This window comes from Anolis carolinensis, chromosome 1, assembly GCF_035594765.1.
Source record: "Anolis carolinensis isolate JA03-04 chromosome 1, rAnoCar3.1.pri, whole genome shotgun sequence".
NCBI classification, from domain to species: domain Eukaryota; kingdom Metazoa; phylum Chordata; class Lepidosauria; order Squamata; family Dactyloidae; genus Anolis; species Anolis carolinensis.
The window spans coordinates 120,909,250-120,936,342 of NC_085841.1; the positions used below are offsets into that span (position 1 = coordinate 120,909,250).

At 40.1% G+C, this 27,093-nt stretch overlaps 1 protein-coding gene across 4 annotated transcripts in view; it reads left to right on the forward strand.

Annotated features, from left to right (window-relative positions):
• impg1 (interphotoreceptor matrix proteoglycan 1) overlaps positions 1 to 27,093 on the forward strand; it is a 108,769-nt gene that overhangs the window by 26,793 nt on the left and 54,883 nt on the right. For all 4 annotated transcript variants that reach the window (XM_062981573.1, XM_062981563.1, XM_016998304.2 and 1 more), the window contains exons 3-5: positions 22,948 to 23,114; positions 23,489 to 23,517; positions 25,286 to 25,353. In XM_062981573.1, the coding sequence (XP_062837643.1) occupies positions 22,948 to 23,114; positions 23,489 to 23,517; positions 25,286 to 25,353 (264 nt within the window). The remainder of the gene's footprint in view (positions 1 to 22,947; positions 23,115 to 23,488; positions 23,518 to 25,285; positions 25,354 to 27,093) is intronic.

A 27,093-nucleotide genomic window follows, 5' to 3' on the forward strand; every position in this document is an offset into this window, starting at 1 on the left:
TCAGGAGAAAAGAGCAAGTATGCAAATCTTGACTTCGTGTCTCTTCTTATGTTGGGTAATAAAAGTCCTTTTGAACTCTTGCCTGAAATTCCTACTGTGCTGCTTTTGCCTATCAGAAGGGTAGCAGAGAGAACTAAAGCTTAAGAGAACTAAAGCTTATTCCCCCCCACCTTCCTCCTGTAAGAATGCAAGAGTAGCCCCTGTATATATGTTGTTGTTTTCTGGTTTAACTCCCGAGAAAGATAAAAGTTTTTAAAAGAAAATAAAATGCGGGAGGGATAGTGGGGAAAACAAGTTTTTACTGTGTGATGGCAAATCAAATGATACATCTTAAAGAATACATAGAGAAGGATTAGATGTGATGGAGGTAAGAAAATCTTCCATTTAATTTCAAAATGAAATATGCTGAAGCTTTATGGAAAACCTACTCTCCAAAACACTTGACCTTTTTTGTGGGACAAGGTCCATAATTCTGATAAACAATGTATGGGGAAACTATACTGACTCAGATTTAAGAAATACATGGGATGTTTACCATTTCTTCAGACTGTATTTCATCCACAGGACATACATGAGAATAGGTGGCTCCACTTTCCATAGAAAAGGACAGGAGTAATTCACATGTTTTGAATTTCACAAGTACTGAATTTGCATTGGAGGGTATGAAAAATGATGAACCATTTTTGCTCAGACCAATTAAATGCACACTCTTTTTTGTTTAAACATCAAAATGTGTATGCGAAATATTCATTTCACAGTATACTGGGATATCATGGACATTGAATTCAACCACAAGATTTGGTTTATAATTTACATACTGTGATTTCTAAAAGGGTTCAGTTCAGGTCAGATTGTTTCAGAGGCTGCCTCAATCTATTTATATATGAATCCGAATCTTCATTTGGAAGTTTATATCTATGTGGCTTCTGTTGACTATTATTCAGAAGAAGCTGCTTTTTACTGAGAAATTTTGTAAATCAACAGCTATTTTCTATTTATCAAAATGAAATTTGCCACCAAAAAAAAAGAAAAGAAATTTACCAGCATAGAAACTGCCTAGAAGGGATTCAATATTTCACATTAGGTACAAATAAATACAGTGATTTATCTGCTATATGGCTTTGATTTGGATTTTATAAAAAGAGGGATGGAATACTGATGTGAATGTTTTGTATTTCTTGGTGTAGTTGGATGAAAGTTTCAGAGGAGTATTTACCCCTTCTGAGGGCCCTTCCAGACAGCCCCGTAATGTGGGACAAAGAAGTGGGTTTTACAAATATGGTACCTGAAAGTAAGTTCAAACAGAACTGTCCGTCTGGGCAAATAGTCCCCTGGTGGCCTGAAAGGCTTATTTGTAGTGGATTTTAGAAATCTGCAAAATGGACATGGGACATCCACCAGAAATTTTCTTTTATTTATTTTTTTATTGACACTCTGAGATGCATCTGGACTTATAAGCACTGATGCAAATATATAAATGTGCACACAAGCAGATTTCTTGTCATTATCTCTCCTCACCTTCCGAATGTTTTTACGTTTGCCCTCTTAAACCCCATTTTCCTTTGGGGTCACTTGCCTGCCATGCTGGTGCCCACTGTGTAAATTCAAGCTCTGTTTAATTTCATAAATATGAGAACAAAAGAATTGTTGCAGAGAGTTCTTATGGGAATTGCTTTTCAATCATTCTTCCATTTCGCCATCTATATGTCTATTTGTTTACAGCTGTCATCAGCTCTTTCTGGATTTTAAAATGTGCTGGAGCAGTCCATACCAGTGTATCGCAACAAAGGCCCGTGTTTTTCATAAGTGATGTCAATATGCATATTTTTGGGTGATCTCAGATTTTAAGTACATCTTTTTAACCCATTGTTGTCAGCCAATGATGCAATTCAGCGAGCATTTTTGGCAAGTGTCATCTAGCCACTTTTTATCCTGATTTCTCTCAAATGTTAGGGCCTGTGTAGAAAATATTGGAAATAACTGCATCCAGTCTCTGGGCACATATCCTTTTGGAAATAAATGGCAATTATAACCTTATTGGAAAGGAAAAATGATGTCATATCCGTTTGGCAAATGTATATCTCCATGAACATGTGGAGACCACCTTCTGAAAACCACTCATCAAGAAAAGCATAACGTTGTCAGAAGTCAATCCTTTGAACAAGTGATAGTCACAAAAGTCCATTGATTTTAAGTATAGTTGTACTCACTAAAGTCATATTTCTCTACTGAAGTTCAAATAGCAACATGCATCCACCTCCACTGAGTTCTGATGCAAAACATGCACCCACCTCCACTTAGGTGAAAAGCAGACACTGAATACAAAATGGAGTCCCGAGTCATAACATGCTCAGTACAATCACATATCTATAACCCCTCCCACACCAAAGAAGTCAGTCAAACTGGCAAATCAACATACACATAGAATACAGGTTAGTAAATATATACATTAACAAATAAATAGTGAAAGGCTTGTGTTACTATTTCCAACAGAAAGATCCTGAGACAATCAAGTCTCCTAAGTTTTAGAAAAATAGGTTTAAATATTCTTAACTTTGAGGGGTTTTCAAAATAGAACATTCTTAGCATCACTCCTATAGTTTTATAAAACATAATAGACAACCATTATGAAAATTACAAACAACACAGAACTCCTTCTCATTAAGAAACATGAACAAATCATAAGTATAGCTGAAACATTTTTGTACAAAGAAAATGCTTGCTTCAATTTTTACGAGGAACAAATGATCTCCTTCCCATTAGCCCACTCCACATGGCTTTTAATAATTTATATTAAAATAAAGTATCACATGGAGCTGGCCCTAAAAAAGAAACTTCCAATGGTGTAAGGACTAAGGACTAATAATAAAGGGGGGGGGGGGGGTAAAATATTAAGATTCTTTAACTGTCTTGAGGCAAATATTGAGAGAGAAGTGGGATTAGATAGATACATAAATAGAGAGTTTTCTTTTGGGAACATATTACAATAAACACAAAAGCATACAGAGACAGAAGTCACAGGAGATCCTACATTTTCCAAGGAAGCTCCCAATATTACATGCACTCAAGCTCACAAGTTCAATCCAAATTCTTTTGCCATCTGTGCTCTCAGAAGAGAGACTACTGAAATGTACTACTGAACCCTAGCATAGTCCTCAGATCTATTTCTGCAATATCATTTCCTCAAAACACTAAGACTGGAGATTCAGTTCAAGTTGCATTCATTGCAAATAAAAACAGAATTCAAAGTCATGAGATGAAACAGTCAGTCCTCTCTCTCTTCACCCTACTGTTTTCCACCAATGAAGGCTTTTTTAGAGAATGTTCAGAGAGAGATTGTTTGTGCTTTTGTGACCCTCAGAGTTCAAGTGATTTACATTTTTTGGAAGTGTTCAGATTAAGATTTAGTCCATTTCTCTTGAAAGATTTCCCAAACCTATATGAATCAACCCAATTTTGTTTGGAATTTGACCAAATCTAAGGCACCACATCTAAAGCATGTTTGTATTTAGAGAAGCCACAGTTCCACATCTGATGTAGAAAATATTATCCTGAATCTAGAAATATAACTACAAAAATGTAGTAAATCTTCTGGTGTACCTTCCTTTTAAGACATCTAGTCTCAATTGGATTCTGAATACTGGGGCTTGGAATGATAAAGTATCCAGCATGTAGCATAAGGCAATTGTAACAGCCAACCGCAACAAGATCCCATAAAGGTCCCTGCCATTGCTTGTCACAGACCTCTTCTACATATAAAATTCAGATTATCTGCTTTGAATTGATGTGGCAGTGTAGACTGAGATACTCCCTCTCAAAGTAATATAATATTGATTATATGCTTAGATAATCTGGATTATATGGCAGCATAAAAGAGGCCACGGTGTGCTCTACTTTCTGGGAAAGTCTTATAGCGTCATCACTCACCGCCCCTCTCTTTAAGGTGCACTTTTAATTGTAAACTGAACAATGACTGTAACTATGAATTAACATCCTTCTGATGTCATATGTCAGGCTTACATTGTAATTATTGAACAGAATAGCATCATTATTTTCCTTCAAACTCTACGTATTTTCAAAAGCAGATTTGACTTACTAATTTGAATCATACATTTCACAAAGTGAAAAATATGGCGATGACCACTAGGTTGGATATTTTCAAAAGGGAATCAAATTATTTCAATCATTTCATTTCAATAGGTGGTCATTAAAAAAGGTTTGGCTTTAGTGGTGGAGCCCTGCCATCGTAGCTGTATCAGACAATGCAAGATCACAGCCCTCATCTTGGGCGAGGGAGTATTTCTTTATTTTTAATGAAAAATCTGCACTACATTATCTGTTTCTGGAAAGTAATACGGAGCAATATTTTATTTGTTGGCTGCCATTTATTATTACTGTTAACAACAACAACAACAACAACAACATGTTTATGTTTATTTATACCCCACTTTTTCTCTCCACAAAGAGACTCAAGCTGCTTTAGAGTTCAATGAAAATACAATCAGAAAAAGAAACAAAAATAGGCTTTTCCAAAATATACATCCTAATAATAGAATCTTGCTGCATCTGTACCATAATGCTGATACTGTCTAGTTACCTGGAGAGATTAAAATAATGTTCCATATTAATATAGGTCTACTGATTATTTAATTAGCCACATTCCTTTTGTACAGAAGCAGTTATTTATTATTGGGTTCATTTTGCAAAATTATGTGTGATACTGGCTATTTCCCTAGTTATTCAACAAACTACAGCTGTATGGAGGTATTGATTACTATGATCTGTGACTTTAGATCAGTGGTTTTCAACTGGAGGTCCCCAGATGATTTTGGTCTACAACTCCCTAAAATCCCAGCCAGTTTACCAGCTGTTAGGATTTCTGGGAGTTGAAGGCCACAAACATCTAGGGACCCCAGGTTGAGAACCATCGCTTTAGGTTGTGTATTAAATTGCAATGCCACCCTGGATTCCCAGACAGTCAGGTAAACTCAAATGAAGTGGAATCCACTGTTGACTACATAGATCCACTTCCATTCCCCATCCCTCATCTCAGATGACTTTTTTTTGTGTAAACAGTTTATTATAGTTATGGTACTTAACAGAGCAACAAATCATAGCAGATATACCCTGTTTCCCCTAAAATAAGACATCCTCAGAAAATAAGACCTAGTAGAAGTTTTGCTGAATTGCTAAATATAAGGCCTCCCCTGAAAGTAAGACCTAGCAAAGGTTTTGTTTGGAAGCATGCCCGCCAAACAGAACACCAGAGCATGCAGGATTGGTAAATGTACGTACCATAGATTGTTGTACATGGAAATAATGGTAGTAACAAGAAATTCTTGATAGGATTCACAGTTTGTCTGGTTCTGCTGGTTTGTGATGACAACTACTGTACAGTATATAATAAATGTTCTTTTTTTTTGTTCAACAATAAATGTGAATTCTTCTTCATGGAAAAATAAGACATCCCCTGAAAATAAGACCTAGAGCATCTTTGGGAGCAAAAATTAATATAAGACACTGTCTTATTTTCGGGGAAACACGGTAGTCAGGTAACAATAATTTTGATGTATACATGCCTATCTGCATTAGTCAATCAACCAGTTAATTCTGACATTGAGTACATATTATTATCAGTGACTTAACTTAAAACATATAGACTTACTAGAAGCATAGAAATGCTCAGATGTTTTGTAGTACTTATGAGATGTCTTGGTATGTCAATGTGTCAAAAGAGAAGTCCTTTCTCATCAATGGTGAATGTGTGTATATGTGTTTTCATTACATTACTGATTTTTCTCTTCTAATATTGATATAAGAATCATCATATGTTCATATCAAAAGTATTTGGCTGAGCAGTAATGACATATGAGTATCAAGTTGCCTATATTAAAATAAGTTGTTTATCTGGCACTCTAACAGATTAAGGAAAACAGAAATTCACACTGCACTCTTATTAAAACTTGTCACACCGAAACTATTTTCTACCTATTTTGTTATTCATGTTAATAAACCTGCATCTGTTCCAGCTTTTTCCACTTCATTATTCAGTTTCCCCTAGTAAATCCAATTTCTTTTACACTCCCTCCCATTTTCTACTCTGTTAATGCATGAATACATACATTGGATATCCTTCCCCTTTCATTCCTGGTATTTCTATTTATTGTTCTTTTTCGAGATGTTTATTGTTCTCTTTTAAGTTGTACATTTACTGTAACTGTCCAGATATATTGTTCTTAGAAGTGTCCATTTCCTCCTGCTTCGTAGTTTTAGTTATTTCACAGCTCTCCAACAAAATCAAAAGTTGTAAGCAGGTTGTTGCCATTTCTCACACCAGCTGTCTCTTGTAGCTCTTAAACAAACATTATCCAGCTGTCCTTCACTTTGCTTGCAGTCTCAGACCCACTCCCTCCCAATCCCATCAGCATGCCTTGATAGAAACCCTTGTTGTGCTCTATTCCACTCAGCCAAAGCAAACATTAAATAAATACCTGGAAACTATATTTTTTTATGTTTTGCCAATATACAAGGGGTTGAATGAGGTCAAAAACTCATAGGTTTGCTGAACAAGCTCATGCTTTGAGATTTAAGGCAAGGAACTACACTCGTAATGTCACAGAGTGGATCTTTATGATGTCATTATGTCATAAAAAGCAGAAGTTGGCATTTGAGCCAGAACTGTTCCCCACTCAGCTCTTCTGGAAATGAGTAGGTGGGCAACCTATTCAAATAAGCCACAGATTTCTGTAAAATCCAACCAACAGGGTACTATTACAATACAGAGACTCCTCTCTCATACACTCACTCTCTCAATCTCTCTCCTGTTCTTTTTTATGCTGTCTTCCATTCCCCCTTTCTGTAAAAACCCATTTTTTAAAAATGCAGAAGAAAGAAGGAACCCCAAGTATTTCTGAACAGCTGTGCAGGCAGCAAAATGCTCCAAATAGCTTTGGTCTTTGGCATAATTCCTACTCAGGCACCCATCTCACACAGCCTTAGCTACTTGCATGTTGCATGTTGGAAACCCTTCCATGCTACTCCTGGGATTTGTGAAAGGCTCAGCATCTGAGTGATTTATCAGGCCCTGTATCCCTTTTGCCAGGGATTGTACAAGAAGAAGACCTACAAGATATATTCCTAGCACTTTCACTCCCCACTTTATTTTGGATGGCACATTGGACCCAAATGAACGCACTAGTATTCTTTCCTCTTTTCCCCCGGTTCCAACTAAAATTTGTTACCCCATCAGGACACCTCACATGGGTTTAATTTTGGTGGCAGCATTAGGTTTTTTTCGACTTTTGTCACAGAGATCACAGGCTCCCATTACACACATTAAAAATATTTCCAGGGCGGCTCTGTAGCAAAAGTGGGGAAAATCCCGTGCCACTGCCAAAAAATTGCTGGTGGTGCAAGACGGGAGGCTCCCCATCTTTCCATAAGGAAAGATTGGTCTAGCTGCCTTAAAGAGGCTTCCCCTGTGTGATGAGGTAGAAGAGACCCTGGGACAGTGTGGGGTGACAGGTCTTCAAGCCCCCTTTGGGGGGGGGTACCGCTAAGATCACCTGGATCCACGGTGATTCCACCAGCGTGAGTGACAGGGTCCCTGGAGAAGGACTGTAATTCCTTGACATTTCAGCCAGTACCCTGAGACCTGGCAACTCTGCTTATCCAATATGTATTGTCAATTCATATTGCAAAGTGAATCAGTTGTACTCAGTGTAAACAGAGTTGTTCACAGAATTCTCTGTTTGGTTTCAGATATTGCTTTACAGTATTTCCTCCAGTTGCATATGATGAAATAGCAATAGAGATATAGGGATTCTGAGACATATTTCATGACCTGTAGAATCTAATGGAGTCCTCAGATTAAGCGTTCTTTGATTTTTACAAGTAAGATAGAGAATCTACTGACTGTACAAAGTTGTCTAAAATACTGGCTGGCATTTTTAGATATTTATATCATTGTAAACTGCATAAATGCCCCAAAGGCACCAGATCCCATCTCTTCTTGGTCAGTTTTGGTAGTACTTGGATGGGAGACTGCCAATGAATACCAGTTGCTGTAGGCTATGTTTCAGAGTATTCCTGGACTAAGAAAACCCCAATGAAAAATTTATGGGGTTGCACACGTCAACAGACAACTTGAGGCTAAAGTGACTTATCATCATGGAGCCACTACACAACAGCACTCCTGAGTCCCATATCAACTAAATGGCCCATTATTCTTGTTACCTACCATTGAAAGGTCCAGGACAATCCACACTCCCTCTCCAGTTCTCAGTGCAGGTTATAAAATCAAGGCTATAAAATCTGTTCCTATCCCATAGCCAGGCCGCAATACAATAGAGTCCAGTGAAGGTATCTTCAACAACATTTACTCCTTTTAGAATATTCTCATGCAACATTCTTTGTAAGAAGCATTTACAGCTTTAACTGACCAACTTTTGGCTATCCATCAGCCAATAGGGACATTGATGTGAAAGATAAGCCATTGGCCCTATTACATCACCATCCTGAACAAACCAAAGCTCAGCCACCAAAATTACATGCCTCCGCTGCCTCTCAAGACTGTCTTCAGTATGGAGTCCAAGTCAAAATGAATCCAAGCAATTTTCTCTGCAAAATATTTGGCATATACATCACAACACATTTCTGAGGTCTACTACTCAACAGTCGAAGGTATGGGATATAAAAGAAGTGTTAGAAGAAGGAGGAAGCAAAATGTGTTGTTATGCAGTGCTAGTGATTCTAAAATGTACTCATAATTAACTCATTTTTCCATAATTAGATACTTGTTTCAGAACCAGAATATATTCGAACATCTGTAATCCATTAATTATAGTCTTATGAAATTAATATGCACATTAAACCAATTATATTTGGGCGAAAAAATAAATTAGCCCCAGCTTATCTCACATTTCCAGTGCAGTTATGGTAACAAGCAACCTGGAAACCATCCCCCATTAAACACTAAAATCACTCATATAACTCAATTCTAAAGAATCATGTCTTTAGAAGATGTGAAAAATATTCCACCTATCACATAAAACATATACGATGAGCAAAATCCAAGTTTATCATAAACCCCCATTTCTGTCTTGAAATTCATTCTGATTCAGTTCTGTGACTTGGGTTTGTTTGGCTCCCCAAAATGTAAGTATATTCCTGTGCGCCTTTTTTCAAATATGCAATTTTTGAGGCACATTTTGTAAAAAATTAATTTTCTTTCACTTATGAGAGTATGTTTGTATGCATGTTTTAAGTGTGCCACATACATTTTAAAAACATACCTATTTACCATACAAATTGGCCATGAACATGCATCAAGAGACACATTATGAAAACAGAGTTATGACTTTTCCTGATGCAACCCTCCAAACCCTACCTTTGAAGCCTTGCAGCACTTGCCCCAGCATAGCCATTTCTGAAGTACTGGAGAGTTACATAGTGGTATGTTCAGTCCTATCCAGGTCATGAGACATATTGAAACAGCTGCCAAATCTTACCAGGACCCTGTTACAGTTGCCTGTCTCACAACCTCACCACATTGCCAAATTTCCCTGTCACAGAACACTTCACCCCTACAGCCAGCATGGAGCCCGCCAGATCTCATCACATGATGCACAGTTACTTCTGGCAGAGCTGCATGTTGGCTTTGTCCGAAGAGTGTTGTACGATGGGGAACTCTGGACACAGGTGACTACCCATGTTCAGACTGAAAATGCTGGAGACAGCACAGGAGCAAGCCGGAAATATACACTTTTCAGCATGTGATGGACAAGCGGGTGATGTGGGCAATGCAGGACGCTGGGCAATGGATTTACCCTGCTGCCCCACAATTTGCCCCTCTGCCCTATAGATTCCTCGCATCAAGGACCTCCATGTGATGAGGTCTTCAGTGTATCCTGAGACCACATGATGGCTGGAAATGTCATTAATCGCCACCCCATTTTCTAGGCCTCAGAAATACTTATATTGGGGAAGGATTCAAGGCTTCAAAGAAAGTATTCATTTATTATTTATTTTATTTCAAACATGCATATTCCATCCTTCTCACCCACGAGGAGGGACTCGGGGCGGCCTCACAAGCAGAAATCATTAGATGCTAGAAAACATAATATTTAAGGCAATTATAATTAAAAACAAATTAAACATTAATTAAAAACTTCCATTTAAACATCCATTTTAAGAAGTACACTTTTGGAGATTTTGATTGTGCAACTGTGGAATAATTGTGGAATAATTTCAGCCTTGGTTGTCAAGCTTATAACATCAAAATTATTGAAGAGCATGCCAACCTTTATTCATTTATCTATTGTGCAAAAATTAGATTATAAGCTTGCAAATTTTCCGTCACAAATTGCACACTGACCTGTGTTCCGTTTCACAAACTGGAAAATGTTTAAGTGTAAGTGGGGAATATATGCTAAATCTTCATTTGTTCTCCCTTTATGGCATTTCAGACAATCATATTACTGTGCACTGAGTGAGAAGTAAGGAGTGGGGGTTGTTTTTTGTTTAGGGTCTAAAGGGGTGATTTCATTATTGTTTCTTCCCACCATTCAAACAGCAACCTTTTTATTCCTGATACTTCCCCTCTTGTTAGCAGACTCATACAATGAATGCAACAAGCAGTGCAAGGAGGATCAGCAGGCACACAAAGGTTTCACTTCCTACCGTTCAAAATCAAACACTTCTCTCAGTTAGTTTGGTGATTTGGGAGTGTTATGTGGAAATCCCTCCATGTCCTCTGGGGTTATGGGCACAGTACTCATATGAACATGAAAATCCACAAATAACTTTTTATTATTTTTACCTGGAAATACTTCTCTGGGAATTTCTAGGTCTTTCAGTATAAGTCTATGGTGAACTTCCATTGGAAGCTGAACATACAATCACATTGGAGGACCTAGAGATTTCTAAAAAGATGTTCTCTCTGGAAATATATACGTCTTTAGCATGACTGAAGGAAGTTGACCGTAGAGTCAAACTTGAGAACCTAGAAATTCCTAAAGAGAACATTTTAAATCCAATCTGTGAGAATACTCAAAGCCACAAAAATGAAAAACCGCAAATATGAAGGGACAACTCAATTGTTATATTATATAAATATAATGTTTGTATAACTATTACAGAACACCTAGACAGGTGTCTAAATCCAAGGTCATTGCTGCTTTGGACTGGCACTGGTTTTCACTTCTCTGCTCCTGAATTGCAGCAGCCATGGGAGCAAAGTCCTGATTATCCAGTTGGCCAAACCTGGTTCAGCCCCAGTGAACGGTCACCCCTAATCTTCCCATTTTTGTCGAAGGCTTTCATGGTCAGAATCACTGGGTTGTTGTGAATTTTCCAGGCTGTATGGTCATGTTCCAGAAGCCCTGATAATTTCCTTTCTGGATTAACCCAGGCAGAAACAGCAAAGCTCTTCAGTGCTACTCAAGGTGTCCAGTTGCAACATTCACACTTCCCCGAGGCAGAGAAGAGTTCTTTCTCCCACCCTGAACTTTCCACAGATACATAAACCCCACTTGCCTAGTTTCCAACAGACCTCACAACCTTTGAGAAGGGCTGCCATAGATGTGGGCAAAACGTTGGGAGAGAATGCTTCTGGAACATGGTCATACAGCCCAGAAAATTCCCATTGTTTGTCACTTATGACAACACCAGGGAATTCTGAATTGCTCCCAACCATTGCCAAACTCCTGTCCCAATATCATCACAAGCATCTATATGGCTTGGAGAAAGGAGGGGGGTCATCTCCTTCCTTTCACCAGGCCATGCAGACACCTTTGTTGATGTCAGCAGAGGCACCCAGGGGTGCTGCCCAGGAATTCCCCATCGTTCCCTGACTGTCGCTGCACCCACAGGCAGTTCAAAAGATAAGTGTCATCTCCCTTCACTTGCACTGATGGCACTATTCATGTGAACAGCTAGGCCAGTTTGAAATAGAACCAGTCCAGCTGTTCACACACACCTCAAATGCAGGGCTGCTTCAGAGTTTCAGGGAAGCTCTGGAGCATTTCCCAAATTCTGCTAATGTGGAATAAATTTGAGTTAAGTGGTTTTACCCGGGATAGGGGCTAGAAATCTCTGAACATTGTCTAGACTTCCTGAAGCAACTTGGTCCAATTTGTAGTATGTGGCCCATGTAGATAGACCCCTAATTAATAGTTATAACTAGAGTTAGTCTATTGAAACTATCAAAGGCCTACACTTGTGTAAATCCCTTATTGTTATATTCTGTCAATTCTGGAAACAAATGCCTACTTGATAGTCCTAGCCAGAGTAGACCCATTGAATTGTTGAATGTCAAACCACCACTGATGTAAATCGGATTGGTTTGGTGAGTATATTCTAACTAGGACTAAACATTGGATTTAAGCTCTTATTAGCTAGTGTCTTCTTGATAAGAGTAAAAGACAATACATTATATTGAATCCGTGGCTATTGTGCTCACAAATGCTTTTAAAGATGAAGCAGGGAGACCCTCACAATCATCAATTGAATTAGAAATGTAGAATAATAGAGCTGGAATCAACCACAAGAGCCATTCAATTCAACTCCCTGTCATGCAAAAAAGCACAATGAAAGCATACCCAACAAATGGCCACCTGACCTCTGTTTAAAACTTCAAGAGAAGGAGACTCCACCACGCTCTGAGGCATCGTATCCCATTATCAAACAGCTCTTACTGTTAGGAAGTTCTTCCTAATTATAGGTGAAATCTCTTTTCCTGTTGTTTCAGTCCATCGTTCCATGCCCTAGTCTCTGGACCACCGAAAACAAGCTTGCGCCCTCTTCAATATGACATCCTCCCAAATATGTCTATCATGTCACCTTTTACAGTAACTTTCTTTGCTCCAGGCTAAACATACCCTGTAAATCAACTCTGTGGGTTTTTTTCTCTCTTTCTTTAAAGTTTTGTTCTAAACTGTGTTTAGTTTTCTTGCAGTGGTATTGCTGGTCATTTTTTTTAAAATGTTGCACAGCAAAAGCACTGCCTTTGATATGTCCAGGCAAAAGGAGCAGGGGTCTATTACACACTACACAATAATTCCACTGTTATGCCACTTTAACTGCCATGGCTCCATCCTATGGAAATCTGGGGTTGGCAGTTTATGGAGGTGCATTTAGAATTAGCAACCAGAAAACTCCTTTGGTACCTTTGGTCAAACTGCCAATCCCATGATTGTATAAGATGAAGCCATAACAGTTAAAGTGAAATAATAGGACTAAACATAAAAGACCTCAAGTGGCATATATTGGGGGGGGGGGGGGTCTTTGCTGATGATCCTGAAGATTCACTGCCATAAAGGTAGAACATACTGCAGGAAAGATCTGGGGATTTCTGCCAGAGATGTTATTGTAAATGGTAGGCCCTTGTATTTTCCTTCAGCTCTGATGATGACATAGTATGAGGCACTACCCTCTGAGGCTGGCACTTGGTTTAGGGGTTGGATGGCAAGCCCCATGGCATAGCAGCCACTCTCCCCCAATGTCCTGATTCCACCTCCCAGTGTCAACCACCTGATGTTCACCCTACATAATGGTGGAGAGTTCTATGGTTGGCAATAGGATTTGTTGTATTTCTGCATTAATATATTTTCATATAATGCAAGTAACTTCTTTGTTTTCATTTTTGTTTTTGTTGCCCTCAAATGTCCCTAAGAGCCCAGGATGGTTGGGCTCATTAAACTTTGCCGTGTGCCACACAAGTGAAATGCCTGCCTACCTCTCCAAACAATTCAAGCTGGTCCATGAGATATAGAAAAACAAAAACAAAATGAGCTGTTTTCTTTCATTTGGAATGGATTAATAGGCTTGTATGGTCTGACGTGCACGTATCCCCTTTCTGAACAGCAGGCTGTTAAATATGTGCACGCACGTTAGTCCTCCTTGTTGTATTAATTGCATGAAACTGTGAATGGAGTCCGGTGAGCTGAGGGAACTGTTGGCATCATTCCACACAGCCCTGAGATTTTAGCCTACTGTGTGTTTGTTCTGAAGTCTGTTTCAAGCCTTATTAGCTATGTGCATTTGTACGTGTTTGCTTTTATTTTCCCAAATGATACAGACACTGACAGGTGTTCCACAGCTGTGTAGACTATTATTTTGCACCATCAGCTGAGCTGTTTTGGCTTGCAGTTGAGTTGTTCGTCATCGGGAACACTTTAACTTTTAACAAACTAGAGCCAAGAGAGAATAGGAGAAAGCTGTTTCCATGGGGACTCTTCCTAAATGAAAGGAGAAATTTTCTTTGCTTTTCCTCCCTGTAGATTCATTTGAAAAAACAAACCAATAAACCATGAGTACCATCCTAAAGGCACCAGGTTCCATCTGTCTTGAAAGCTAAGCAGATTCAGCTCTGATTAGTATTTGGATGGGAAACTGTCAATAGATAACAAGTCCTTTGGGTTATGACTTCTGGTTCACTTCAGGTTTTGCATATACACACATATCCCACAACAGGCTTGTGCATAGATCTGTTTTTTAAAAAAGTCTTCAGCTGATTTGGTTGGTTCAGATGCCCATAATGGCATGGGCTTCATCACCATTTTTTTTTCAGCCACAACAGAACAGCATCTATTGAAAACCTGGCTGCTTTCAGTTTATTTTGGTTATGGAGAAGGAGTCAGCCACTAGAGGGGAAAGGATCCCAGAAAGGGTGATTTCTTCAGTCCTTGTCTGAAACCCAACTCTCCTCTAAATACAGAAAGGAAAGGGTCACAGGAAGGGGTGTTTCTTAAGCCCTTGCCTTAAACCTGAATCTCCTCTAAATACAGAAGGGAAAGGATCACAGGAAGGGGTGTTTCTTAAGCCTCTGCCTTAAACCTGGGTTTCTTAAGCTCGTACCTTAAACTTGGGTCTCCTCTAAATACAGAAGGAAAAGTATCGCAAGAAGGGGGCTTCACTGCCCATTGAAATCAGGCAAGCCCCCACTCTTTTAGCCTTTAGGAAAGATTTAAAAACATGGCTCTTCCGGTGTGCTTTCGGAGAGTAACTGTTACACACTTTTTTGTTACTCCCCCCATCATCTATCCTCTAGACTGTTTTTCTATCTTATGTCTCTGTTCCCCGTGGTTTTCTTATCTTTTTCTCACCCCAAGTTTTAACTGAGTGTCCATGCGGCCCGCCCTGTTATATTGCTTTTTTGATTTTGTGTTGTACTGTACATGATTATTTATTGTATTGTTGTAATTGTATTATGATATGTTGTTTTTATATTTTGCTATATTGTATTGTCCTGGGCATGGCCCCATGTAAGCCGTCCCGAGTCCCCATTGGGGAGATGGTGGCAGGGTATAAATAAAGTTTTATTATTATTATTATTATTATTATTATTATTATTATTATATTATTATTATTATTATTATTATTAAGCCCTTGCCTTAATCCTGGGAAGCGGTGCCGCCCAGCTTCCCCTCCTTGCTGGTAAGGCAACACAGGAACCCTCTGTTTCAAGATGTTTGCTGATATTCTATATCAGCTACTTATGACCTCAAATGAACTACTTGGCCTGTCCTACATCGCTTGTACTCCCCTTTCAGAACAGAGCCTTTTACATGACGTATGTGTGCTTCCGGTCAGGCTCCATCCAGAAAGGGGAGAAGAAGCAGCGTATACCACTACAGCAAACATCTTGAAACAGTGGCAGCACTCTATGTTGAAGTGGATGACTTCAGCATAGGGTTATGTGAGCACTTTGAGGTTCAGTGGATAAGTACAGGCACTTAATATCTCTACATGCAACATTCAAAGCTCTTAAATTAATTGCAAACATGATTCAGGCACCAAGTGTGGAACAGTGTTTTCCTTTCAGTAAATAGCAAGCAAAGTTGCACCCTTTTATTGCACTACAACAACAACAACAATTCTTTATTAATTAGTCACTTTTGACCATATCAAAACATGTAACAAAGTTGCACCCTTTTATTGCAATAGCATTGGGTGATTATTCTAGTGACTAGTTCTAGCTTGTATAAGTCATATTTGGATGTCCTGAAAACATGATTTCAATCTGATACAAAACCTGAATTGAGTATATGCACATAAGGTGCATTAACAAAATTGCCTTTGGATATTGAAGAAAGGGGCAAACTATTACATTCCCATCTCTTTATGTGCTTTGTTCTAATCATGTTGCCCTCCCCATTAAGTGCCACTCTTCACAAACAGCAGCCTTCTTGTTTATTCAAAATTCCATTTAAATATTTTGGATTTTCTGATCTCTACAAATACATCACTTACAATAGTAGGAGAATGATGCCTGTCCTGATTAAGATGTGAAATAGCCAACATCTTGTCTTTGCAATTATTTTTATTATGTAATTTATAAGCAACTTGTACATCTCGTATTACAAACAAGGTCCAATAATCTTTTTCGTGATATAGTAAAAACGTATGATAACTAACCCCCAACCAGAAACCAGTATGTCACGAAACCCAACATCTTTATTACTGTTAGAAGGCTTCAGCCTGACAGAAACATGCTTGATAGAAAGTCAGCCAGTTAAGCATTTCCTGTGACCATGTCAGGAAATGTTCCATCTATGACATTTCTTTGCTACAGCTTTTTTGTGGATAAATGTAAAGCCACAGATCTCTACTTTTTCACCATGTATCTGCACTTACTCACTTACCCTACAATTGACTTCATATACAAATCAGTGCTAACAAAGGATACCAGCAATCTCTGGACCAGTGCCTTTCACCATGGGTGGATTTGTAGAAAATAGCATGACAAGATTTTCAAGATATGAAGATAATCACTAGCTAATTCAAAGATGATGAACACAGCTTTGTTCTTTTTCTGTTTAACATGAAAAATACCATTTCCATGAGTTCTTCCTGCTGAGACCGAATGTCATTCTGAGAAACAAGTTCAAGAATGTATTAAAAGAGAAACCTAACAAGATAGAGTTGCATTCAAAAGCAGCCAAATTAAGCAGAGGCAATACTACTAGTCACAAGTACTTTAAGTTGGATGAGGAAGTCTTCAAGTTGTTTTACATCTCAGTGCCTGAAAGCTCTGTTACGGGTTTGTTGAAAAACAAACTGCGTGCAGTCCTGTCCAGACTTATCCAGCCCTTTGTTGTATCCACAATGAGCAAAAGAAAAACAAGCCAGGAAAAATGGAAGAAACTCAAAATTTACTCTTAAGTAGCAGAGTCAAAAAAATCACAATAAAACTTCCAGCAACAAAACTCACATAACGTTCCTTGCATTAAATTCATGCATCTTCATAGTAGGCTCTCAGCAAGTATTCAGTAAGTCCCCAAAAGACATTACAAACATTTCCCAGATATACCCCATTCAGGGAGTGGTTCAAGCTTGTTAGCCTTGATTGTTCTAATTACTCATCCATGAGTTGTAATTGACCAGGTGTTTTTCTCTTAACACACAAATACACAAGTAGTGATCCCACAGAAACTTAGTCACATACATGCATATACAGTAATAAGCTCCAGCCAGCATAGGCAATGGTACAAGATCCTGATATATGTAGTCCAAAATTATTCAAAGCCACATTCCCTACATCTTCTGTCAGCCTATTGAGAGGAGACATGTTTCTAATCTCTTTGGGTTTCTTTCCTAAACACACCTCTTAAAGAGTAAAAATGAATAGCTTGTGACCTACACAGCTCAAGGGCAACCATCCCCCACATATTTCATATTTATGAAATGTCCAGCAAAAGTATATGTATTCCAGAAAGCTTTTACTAGGTTGTTCTCTCAGCTTTGTTATTTTAGTTCTGCTCTTCTGTTATTGGTGTATTCTGAAACTTAATTTTTATTTTATTCACTTTTAAATTATATAGTGGATATACCAGAATCTGGGGTCTTCTATTGAATGGTAGTGCATAGTTAAACTGCAGGATTTACTACTTCAGGATGTAGAGATGGCTGCCAATTTAGATGGATTAGAAGAGGGATTAGACAGGTAAATGGAGGCTAAGTCTATCCATGGTTTCAAATCATGATAATTATGTATTATCATCAGTATTAGAGGCAATATGCCTCTGAACACCAATTGATAAGGAAGAAGTCTGATGCAATCATACCCTTGGGCACCTGGTTGGTAATAATGGGAATCCTTGGTCCGACACAACATAGAAAGTATTTCTGTTTTTAGGCCCTGTAGAATATATATTTAATGTAAACCACTTTCAACTATGGGGAAAAAATATGAACCAAGATCCTCTATCAAACACATAACCATAATGTCACAGCTATTATTTAACTCATCAGCCAGTCTCTGAAACCCACCTTAAAAGTCAACCACCCATCCAGAGTAAGCAAAATCTGTGCTGCTGACAGTTGGGCACTGCAGGGTGACTTGGCCAGTTCAATTTTACCAGAAAGTGATGCTCCAGTGAAGAGATGCTACTGCTCCTTGCAAGGATCTCTGCTTCTATTCCTTCGCGGTGAGCAGAAGGGGGCTGATCACAGCATCTTGCACTGTCCTACACAATGGCAGCACAAACCTCCATTGCGTAGGATGGCTGGGTTTCATGGTCATTTGCCATAATTACTTCTGGCACACATTTTCAAAGTAAAATCAAATAAAAGTTATTCCTTTGTGTTCATCATCAGACTGCACATTTCTTCTTGAAATGAAAAAAGAATGGACATGATTGCCTTGTCTAGCTTTTCAAATGCTGGATAGTTGTCCTTCAGTTTCACAAAATTGGTGATATATGTGTATTCCTCCAAGCTGCCTGTCAATTTTGGCAGTCCTATAAATTTCATAGCATGCTCCTATATTCCAAGGAGACTTTGCCAATTTTATCCTCTGAAATGTAGCCTACAGCACCTGATATTCATTGGTGGTCTCCCATCCAAGTACTTACTAGAGTAGAGCATGTTTAGCTTCCAGGATCAGATGACAACTATTTGTTACAACTCAATGGCTGGAATGATTTATCAGCACGGAATAGAATAGGGACCTTATCAGATGAGCAGAGGTAAAGTGGGAGACAGCGGGAAAAATTGTGGGGCAGCAGAGGGAATGATCAGGCTCTGTTCCCTCCCATCAGGGTCCGTGGTCTTTCTTCCTACGTAGTTTCCCCATCTGCCCCCATTTCCTCTTTGCCTCCTCTTCCCTTCTTCAATGAGGAGTCAGGTAAACACCCAGAAGAGGGGAGTAAATTCTCCTCTCCCTGCATCTCACAAGGTCCATAATGAAGAACCCCTTGGTAGAACAGAGCTCCATGTGACCCAACATGACTTATAAATAGGAAATAATAATAATAATAAAACTTTATTTATACCCCGCCACCATCTCCCCAATGGGGACTCGGGGTGGCTAACATGGGGCCATGCCCAGAGCAATACAACATAATAAAATATAAGAACAACATATCATAACACCATTTAAAATACAATAAATAATAATAAACAGAACATCAAGAAATCAAAAAAAACAAAAAAACAATAAATCAAGGGCAGGCCGCTTGAACACAAAGATAAAACCCGGAGTGAGAGGGACAGAGAAGTACTCCACTATGGGCAGGGACATTTGGAAGGGGTAATCTAGAGGATAGATGTTCGGAGGGGAGTAATACGGAGATATATGACAGACATTACTCACCGAAAGCACAATGGAAGAGCCATGTTTTTAATTCTCTCCTAAAAGCTAACAGAGTGGGAGCTTGCCTTATTTCAGTGGGAAGTGAGTTCCACAATCGGGGGGCCACAGCAGAGAAGGCCCTCTCCCTTGTACTTACAAGGCGAGCCTGGGATATAGGCAATGGTGATAACAGGGCCTCTCCGGATGATCGCAAGGAACGGGCAGGTTTATGGAAGGAGATACGATCACGGAGGTAGGTGGGTCCCAAACCGTTCAGGGCTTTATAGATGATGGTCTGCACCTTGAATTGGGACCGGAAGATGAACGGCAGCCAGTGGAGCTCCTTAAACAAGGGAGTGGATCTCTCCCTGTAATTTGCCCCCGTTATTAATCTGGCTGCCGAGCGTTGGACCAGTTGTAATTTCCGGGCCGTCTTCAAGGGAAGCCCCACGTAGAGTGCATTACAGTAGTCCAGTCTGGAGGTAACTAGGGCATGGACCACCGTGGTCAAATCAGACTTCACGAGGTATGGTCGCAGTTGGCGCACAAGTTTGAGTTGTGCGAAAGCCCTCCCGGCCACCGCCGACACCTGAGCCTCAAGCGTCAACGCTGAATCCAGGAGGACCCCCAAACTGCGGACCTGTGATTTCAGGGGGAGTGCAACCCCGTCCAGCACAGGTTGCCACCCAATACCCCGATCCGACGCACGACTGACCAGGAGGGCCTCTGTCTTGTCAGGATTGATCCTCAGCTTGTTCCTCCTCATCCAGTCCGCCACAGCAGCCAGGCACTGGTTCAGCACCCGAGGGGCTTCCTTGGAGTCAGGTGGAAAGGAATAGTGGATTTGCGTGTCATCTGCGTAGAGATGGCAACGCCCTCCAAAACTCCGGATGACCTCTCCCAGCGGTTTCATGTAGATGTTAAATAGCATGGGGGATAAAATAGACCCCTGCGGAACCCCACAGGTCAATGGCCAGGGGTCTGAGCAGGTGTCCCCCAGCTTCACCATCTGGGAACGACCCTCCAGGAAGGACTGGAGCCACAGCAGAACCGTGCCACCGAGCCCCATCCCGGAGAGCCTCCCCAGAAGGATACCATGGTCGATGGTATCGAAAGCCGCTGAGATATCCAGGAGAACCAGCAGGGTCACACTCCCCCTGTCCAGCTCCCTGCGGAGGTCATCCACCAAGGCGACCAAAGCCGTCTCGGTACTGTGCCCAGGCCTGAAGCCAGACTGCGAGCGGTCCAGAAAATCAGTGTCATCGAGGAACTCCTGGAGCTGCGTGGCAACCACCCGCTCCAGAACCTTGCCCAAAAATGGAAGGTTGGAGATTGGTCTGTAATTGTCACAAACCAATGGGTCTAGCGAGGTCTTTTTTAGCAACGGTTTTACCACCGCTTGCTTAAAGCAGGATGGAAATGACCCCTGACCCAAGGAGGCATTTATTATGGCCACAAACCACTCCAACAGCCCATCTTTGGCCAGTTTAACCAACCAAGAGGGACAAGGATCCAGAGCACAAGTGGTCGCCCTCACAGACCCAAGAATCCCCTCCACGTCATCAGGAAGAACAAGCCGGAAAGAATCCCATAAGATGGAACCGACAGGTGCCTCGGTTACCTCCGCTGAAACCACAGTCAAGCTGGAGTCCAACTCATGACGTATCTGAGCAACTTTGCCTGCGAAATGGTGTGCGAAATCGCTACACCGAGTTGCCAAGTCATCGGGAAGCTCCTGGGCCTCAGGAGGCCGCAGGAGCTCTCCAACAACTCGGAACAACTCCGATGGCCTATTGGCTGCAGACGCTATGCGGGCAGTCGTGAAAGCTTTCCTGGCTGCTCGCAGAGCCACGGAGTAAGCCTTAATAGCGGCTTTAGCCCGTGCTTGGTCGGACACATCCTGAGATTTTCTCCAGATGCACTCTAGTCCCCTCCTCGTACGCTTCATCACGGCCAGCTCCTCAGTGAACCAAGGAGTCGACGTGACTCTACGCAGCGAAAGGGGACGTTCGGGAGCGATCGTGTCAAGTGCCCTTGCCAACTCGCTGTTATAACGATCAGCCAGGACATCAACAGGATCGCCAGTCTCCAGAACAGGAAGATCCCCAAGAGACCTCAGAAGTCCATCCGGATCCATCAGCCTCCTGGGGCGGACCATCTTAATGGGTCCACCACCCCTGCGGAGGTTAGAAGCCACGGCGAAACTTAAACAGATCAGATGATGGTCAGACCATGACAATGGAAGAATATTTTGCTCTTCCACTCTGACTGTCCCACTGTCCACAATAAAAACCAGGTCCAACGTGTGTCCCGCCTGATGTGTGGGCCCAGATATAACTTGAGTCAGCCCCATGGTCGTCATGGCAACCATGAAATCCTGAGCTGCACCTGTTAATGTGGTCTCGGCATGGATGTTAAAGTCTCCCAAAACTATGAGTTGTTGGGAGACCAAGGCCGCATTAGAGACCACTTCTGCTAGCTCACGCAGGGAGACTGCTGGGTCGCGGGGTGGACGGTACACCAACAGAATCCCCAAGCTGTCTCGGGCTCCCACCTTCAGCAGGACACATTCAAACCCCATAGATTGTGGAACGGTGCATCTGATCAGGGCGATAGACTGCCGGAAGATCACCGCAACTCCACCTCCCCGCCCCTCCACCCTGGCCTGCTGATGGACCCCGAAACCCGGTGGACACAGCTGGGTGAGATTCACCCCACCCGGTTCATCCAACCAAGTCTCGGTAATACATGCCAGATCCGCCCCCTCATCCAGGATCAAATCCTGGATGATAGCTGTCTTACCATTGACGGATCTGGCATTCAGAAGCAGGACCTTAAGGTTGAGGGGTCTGTCCTGGAGACTACCACACCTATTCCTCTCCAGGGTCGCAATAACTCTGTTGCGCTTCTCCCTGGGTTGTTGGTGACCGTTCTTCCTTCTCCCCCACACCACCTCAATGGGCCCCCCCACGTGAGAACCCTCCTCCTCCTGAGGGATTGGCTTGTTGAGATTGCCAATTGAAGGGGATAGTCAGCTATCCTGGGATGAAAGGCCTCCAAGTGTATTTGATTGTTTAAAAGAGAGGCTTATCTCCGCTGGTATGAGAGAGGAGGAGTCATCTAATATGATAACATCATCTAATGAGGGAGGGGGACTAGGCACAGCTAATGACTGATGACAGGGCTGGGGGGTAGAACAGACATGGCTTGAAATTAGAGACTCTTGTATTTCACGAGTGTATTTCCGTGTATTTCACGGAAACAGAATGATGCAGTTATTTAAAAGCAGTCATAGATTTGGAAATCCTTATAGAGATGCTATGAAAGTAGGCATAAAGAACTCTATCCAGTAAAATGTTTTCTCTTTGCCTTAGTTTGCCAAGAAGCTGTATGGGAAGCTTTCCGCATTTTTCTGGATCGGATTCCAGATGCAACAGAATATCAGAATTGGGTCACAGCTTGTCAGCGGGAAACATTCTGCATATTCGATATTGGGAAAAATTTCAGTAATTCTCAAGAGCACCTGGAGATAATTCAGCGGGTAAGGCCTGAAGAATGCATTTTCTAACATGTGATGAACATCGCTTTAAAAGGCCAAACATATCGCAAAGTATTAAAAGGTACACTTGATATCAAGCTCTTTTAGATAGGGATTCCTTCTAAAAGGGAATCCCCCGCTCTTCTCTCTGCAATTGATAGAGGTCAATATCACACTGAGATGGGAAAATGTAATAATAAAAGTAAATGAGAGAGCTGTTGCATACTAAATATTTATTGCTAAATTATTAATAATAATATGTCCTCATCATAACATCATAATAGTAGTAAATTTTATTATTATTGTAGATGAAGGAAAGAATCAGAGCATTTCATTTTGTGGCTGAATCACCTTTTTCTGTCTGAATATTTTCACAGCGAGTAAAGCATAGGACCTTCCAGGATAGGTAAGTAAACCAAAAACAGAATACTCACCAGTTGATGCTGCTGCCTTTTATTATCAAAACTAAACAGGTATGTGAGGATTCATGAATGTTTATCCATTTAAAGCTGTGAACCTTTTTATGTATATTTTATTGCTGCAATCACACATATAAAGCAGAAAAGCAAATTGTGACAGATGTATCTTACACATTTTTCACTGTGGCTAGCAATAATGCCAAACATACTCTAGGTCTGAAACCTGTAAGTCCTGGATTGTTACACAGTCCTATCCAGACTGCAAAAACTGTTCAGAATAGTCCTTCTTGTCACTGTTCTATCTTTCCAGGGTTATGGACAGAGGTTTACAAATGAATATTAAGCAATTCATATTTCTAAACGGAATGGTCTCTTTCAGATTCCAAAGTCATTCCTAAATAAGCATGCCGCAAAGTGAACTAATTAATTGAAATATGAAAGCCAAAGGATACAGTTAATGTAAAATTTCCTGTTTCTGGCTGCGTTAATTTTCTCTCACACCAACATAAAATTAGGCCAAGGCCCATAACCTTTAATCCCAGTCTTAAAAAATTAGAAAATTGTACATTTTCGTAAAAAGCACCATGCCACATTTCCATTACCAATGCAGTTGAGAATAAAGGGAGGTGTATTATGTATGTGAATCTAGCATCCTTCTATAGGTCGCTAGAGTATAGCCTCATCCCACCTTCCTGCCCTTGTCTCTCACTATATCCTTGTATCTGACCTTTGTTTTTCCACCTCTGCCACCCTCAGCTGCTTAATATATCAGACATAGTGGGGGAGTTGTCCATGTTTCCTTACTGCCCTTTTGCCTGAATTCATTCCTTAGACATGTGCATAGAGCTGTCTCTTAATCTCTTTCTTCCTTCAAATCCCTTCTCAAAAATCCCTCTCCTTTTTCATGAGACATTTGGCTGAACCCCTTAATCTTCCACCCCAGCTGTAACCTAGCTTAAGTCCATTTAATAGTATTTGCTCACATTTATTCCTTACTGCCCTTGTCTTACTCTGCCCTCTTTTTGTTGTCTTCTTCGTTGTCAAATGTAGACAGGAGGCTCCTTCGATACAGAGACCTATCTGTTTTCCTCATGAAACTCCCAAGTACCACATGCATCAAGTACCACATACACCAGGCACAGTAGGCATTATTAAACACCAGTAATGATAATACTAGTGCATATTTCTTGTTGTATTTTGAACAAAGAAAAATTGGTTGAAATATGGAAACAAAATTGTATTAAAATGAATTTGGTTTCTTGGCCAAATTCTATAGTTTTTTGCACCCTATCACACTATACTGTTATAGCATTATTATTCCATTTTTTAGCTGCCAAGGCAACATCCTATGGAATTTCAGAATTTATGGTTTTGGGAGGATCATTTAGAATTCTCAGCCCAAGCCTTACTTAAACTAAAAAAACCTAGAATTCCACAGTATGTTGCCATAGCAGTTAAAGTGGAATAATAGTGCTATAATGATGTGGTGTAATAGGGTCGTTGTCTTGATTCAGGCAAACCTAAGCAATTTTAAATACCCCAGTTTTCATTGGAGGTGATATTAACAGATGAAATGGCAGTCAGTAGGCAGTTAGGAATTGTGGGAGTTAAAGTCGAAAACATCTGGAGGGCTGAAGTGATGATGCCTGTTTTAGCTGGATTGCGGCCTAATATTTTAAGTAAGAGAAAAATGAATCCTTTGTCCTTTCATAATCTTGGCACAATTTACAACATTCCTCATTTCTTTCTTGATAGAAAAGAGGAAATTTCTACAGAGAAAATCAGTGGCAAAAAACCTGAAGAACCTCCTTCTCTTGCTACAGGTAAAATGAGACACGTTTTTAACATTGGGACATATAATTGTGAGCTATCTGGGGGTTATCTTTGTGCCATGGGATAGATACCCCAGAGCTGTTATTTATGTGGGAGACTCAACATTGTCAAGCAGGACATTATTAATGTTAGCTTATTTGTAAGTGATTTTTGTAAAAACAAAGCAATGACATCTCTGATTGCAATGCACTGAAACAACAAGAACAACAACAGAAAAATTACAAATGAGTGTCACAACACAGAGTTAAAGAAAAACAATTGATATATCAAGCAAATGAAAAAAGAGTATCTAGAAACCTATTTGGTGAATCTAAAAGTATCACACATCTGTGCTTCCACGGCACTACTTTAAAAGCACAAGCTGTGGAGACATGTTGAAAGAGACAAGATCGCACACATAAAAATCTCCAAAGAAAATGTGAAAACTTTTATATCTCCCTAGCTCAAAGTGTGGAGATTAGGTGCATGGCACATCCAGGGGGAGAGTAAATTGCTTCTCCTAGCTGTTTTCCTTCAGTCATTCCTAAATAAAAAGACTCTGACAAGCACAAATGTCTGCTTAGAAGTGGATTCCTTGTTCCGTGTAGCAGACTCCTGCCAAAGCATGCTTAATGTAAGTTGTAGCCATCCTTTGTTAGTCATAGGGCCATTATTCAACTTCAGTAACTGCTCTAAATGATGTATGCATGTCTTTGATCATTTCATACACTTAATGTTTCTGATAGGGTCAACTGTATAGATGTCTTGGTGGTCTAATTTGCCCGATCATTTCAGGAAAATTGTCTTGGAGACCATTGTCTCGGAGACAAATTGTCTCCCTCACCACCAACCTGTTTCAAGATCCACACCTTGGAACTGAAAATATTAACAATTTGTAGACAAAAAGCTGATTTTAACCATTTCCAGAATTTTGAAATGCATGGACAGCTATACAAAAGTAAAGAAATCCAAAGGGGTTCCCATCTGGTTTTGAAAGTGGATGGATTATTGGTGTTAAAATAATGCTTCTTCTTGACATTTCCAGGAAATGTAATTCACCTATTTAACAGAAAACAGGAGGTCTAGGGAGTACAGAGGGAGTGAGAACTGCAAAAATAGCTGAGATAATCTATCCTTTGCTTACCCCCACATGCCTCTTAAAACTGAAGAATGTGATCTCGTTGTCATTGCTACACAATAGTTCAAAATAAAGCTTGGAAATGTTAATGTTAAACTAGTAATACTAATTTGTTAAACTAAGTTGATTTTTTCAGATTCAACTATTAGGAAAAGTTTATAAAATGGCATTCTTGATTAATTTGCTAAGTTGTTAAATTAAAACCACATTTAAAAAATGACCGGTATCATCTCACAGTAATGAGAATCATTAATCGTCCCTGAAAACTAATCCTGGTATCATATAACAATTAATACTTTTTAAAAAATTAAACAAATTAAGTCTAACAGGGTTTTTTTTGGTAATGCAACACATTTTGATTATTACATGATAGCAGAATTATTTTTTAAGGAATGATTAATGATATGAGTCAATACTGGTGGTGGAGTAAGGTTTTTGTTAGCAATTTCAAGTGGTTTTAATTTTACCCGAATTTCTAAATTCTGAATTTTGAAATGAAACAAAGTGATAGCTGGCATCATGCTCATTATTTCCAGTTAAAGTAGACCAGTTTAATCAACTATTGAATTGTGACCCATATGAAAGTAAATCCCGTGGAACCAACAAACAGGAT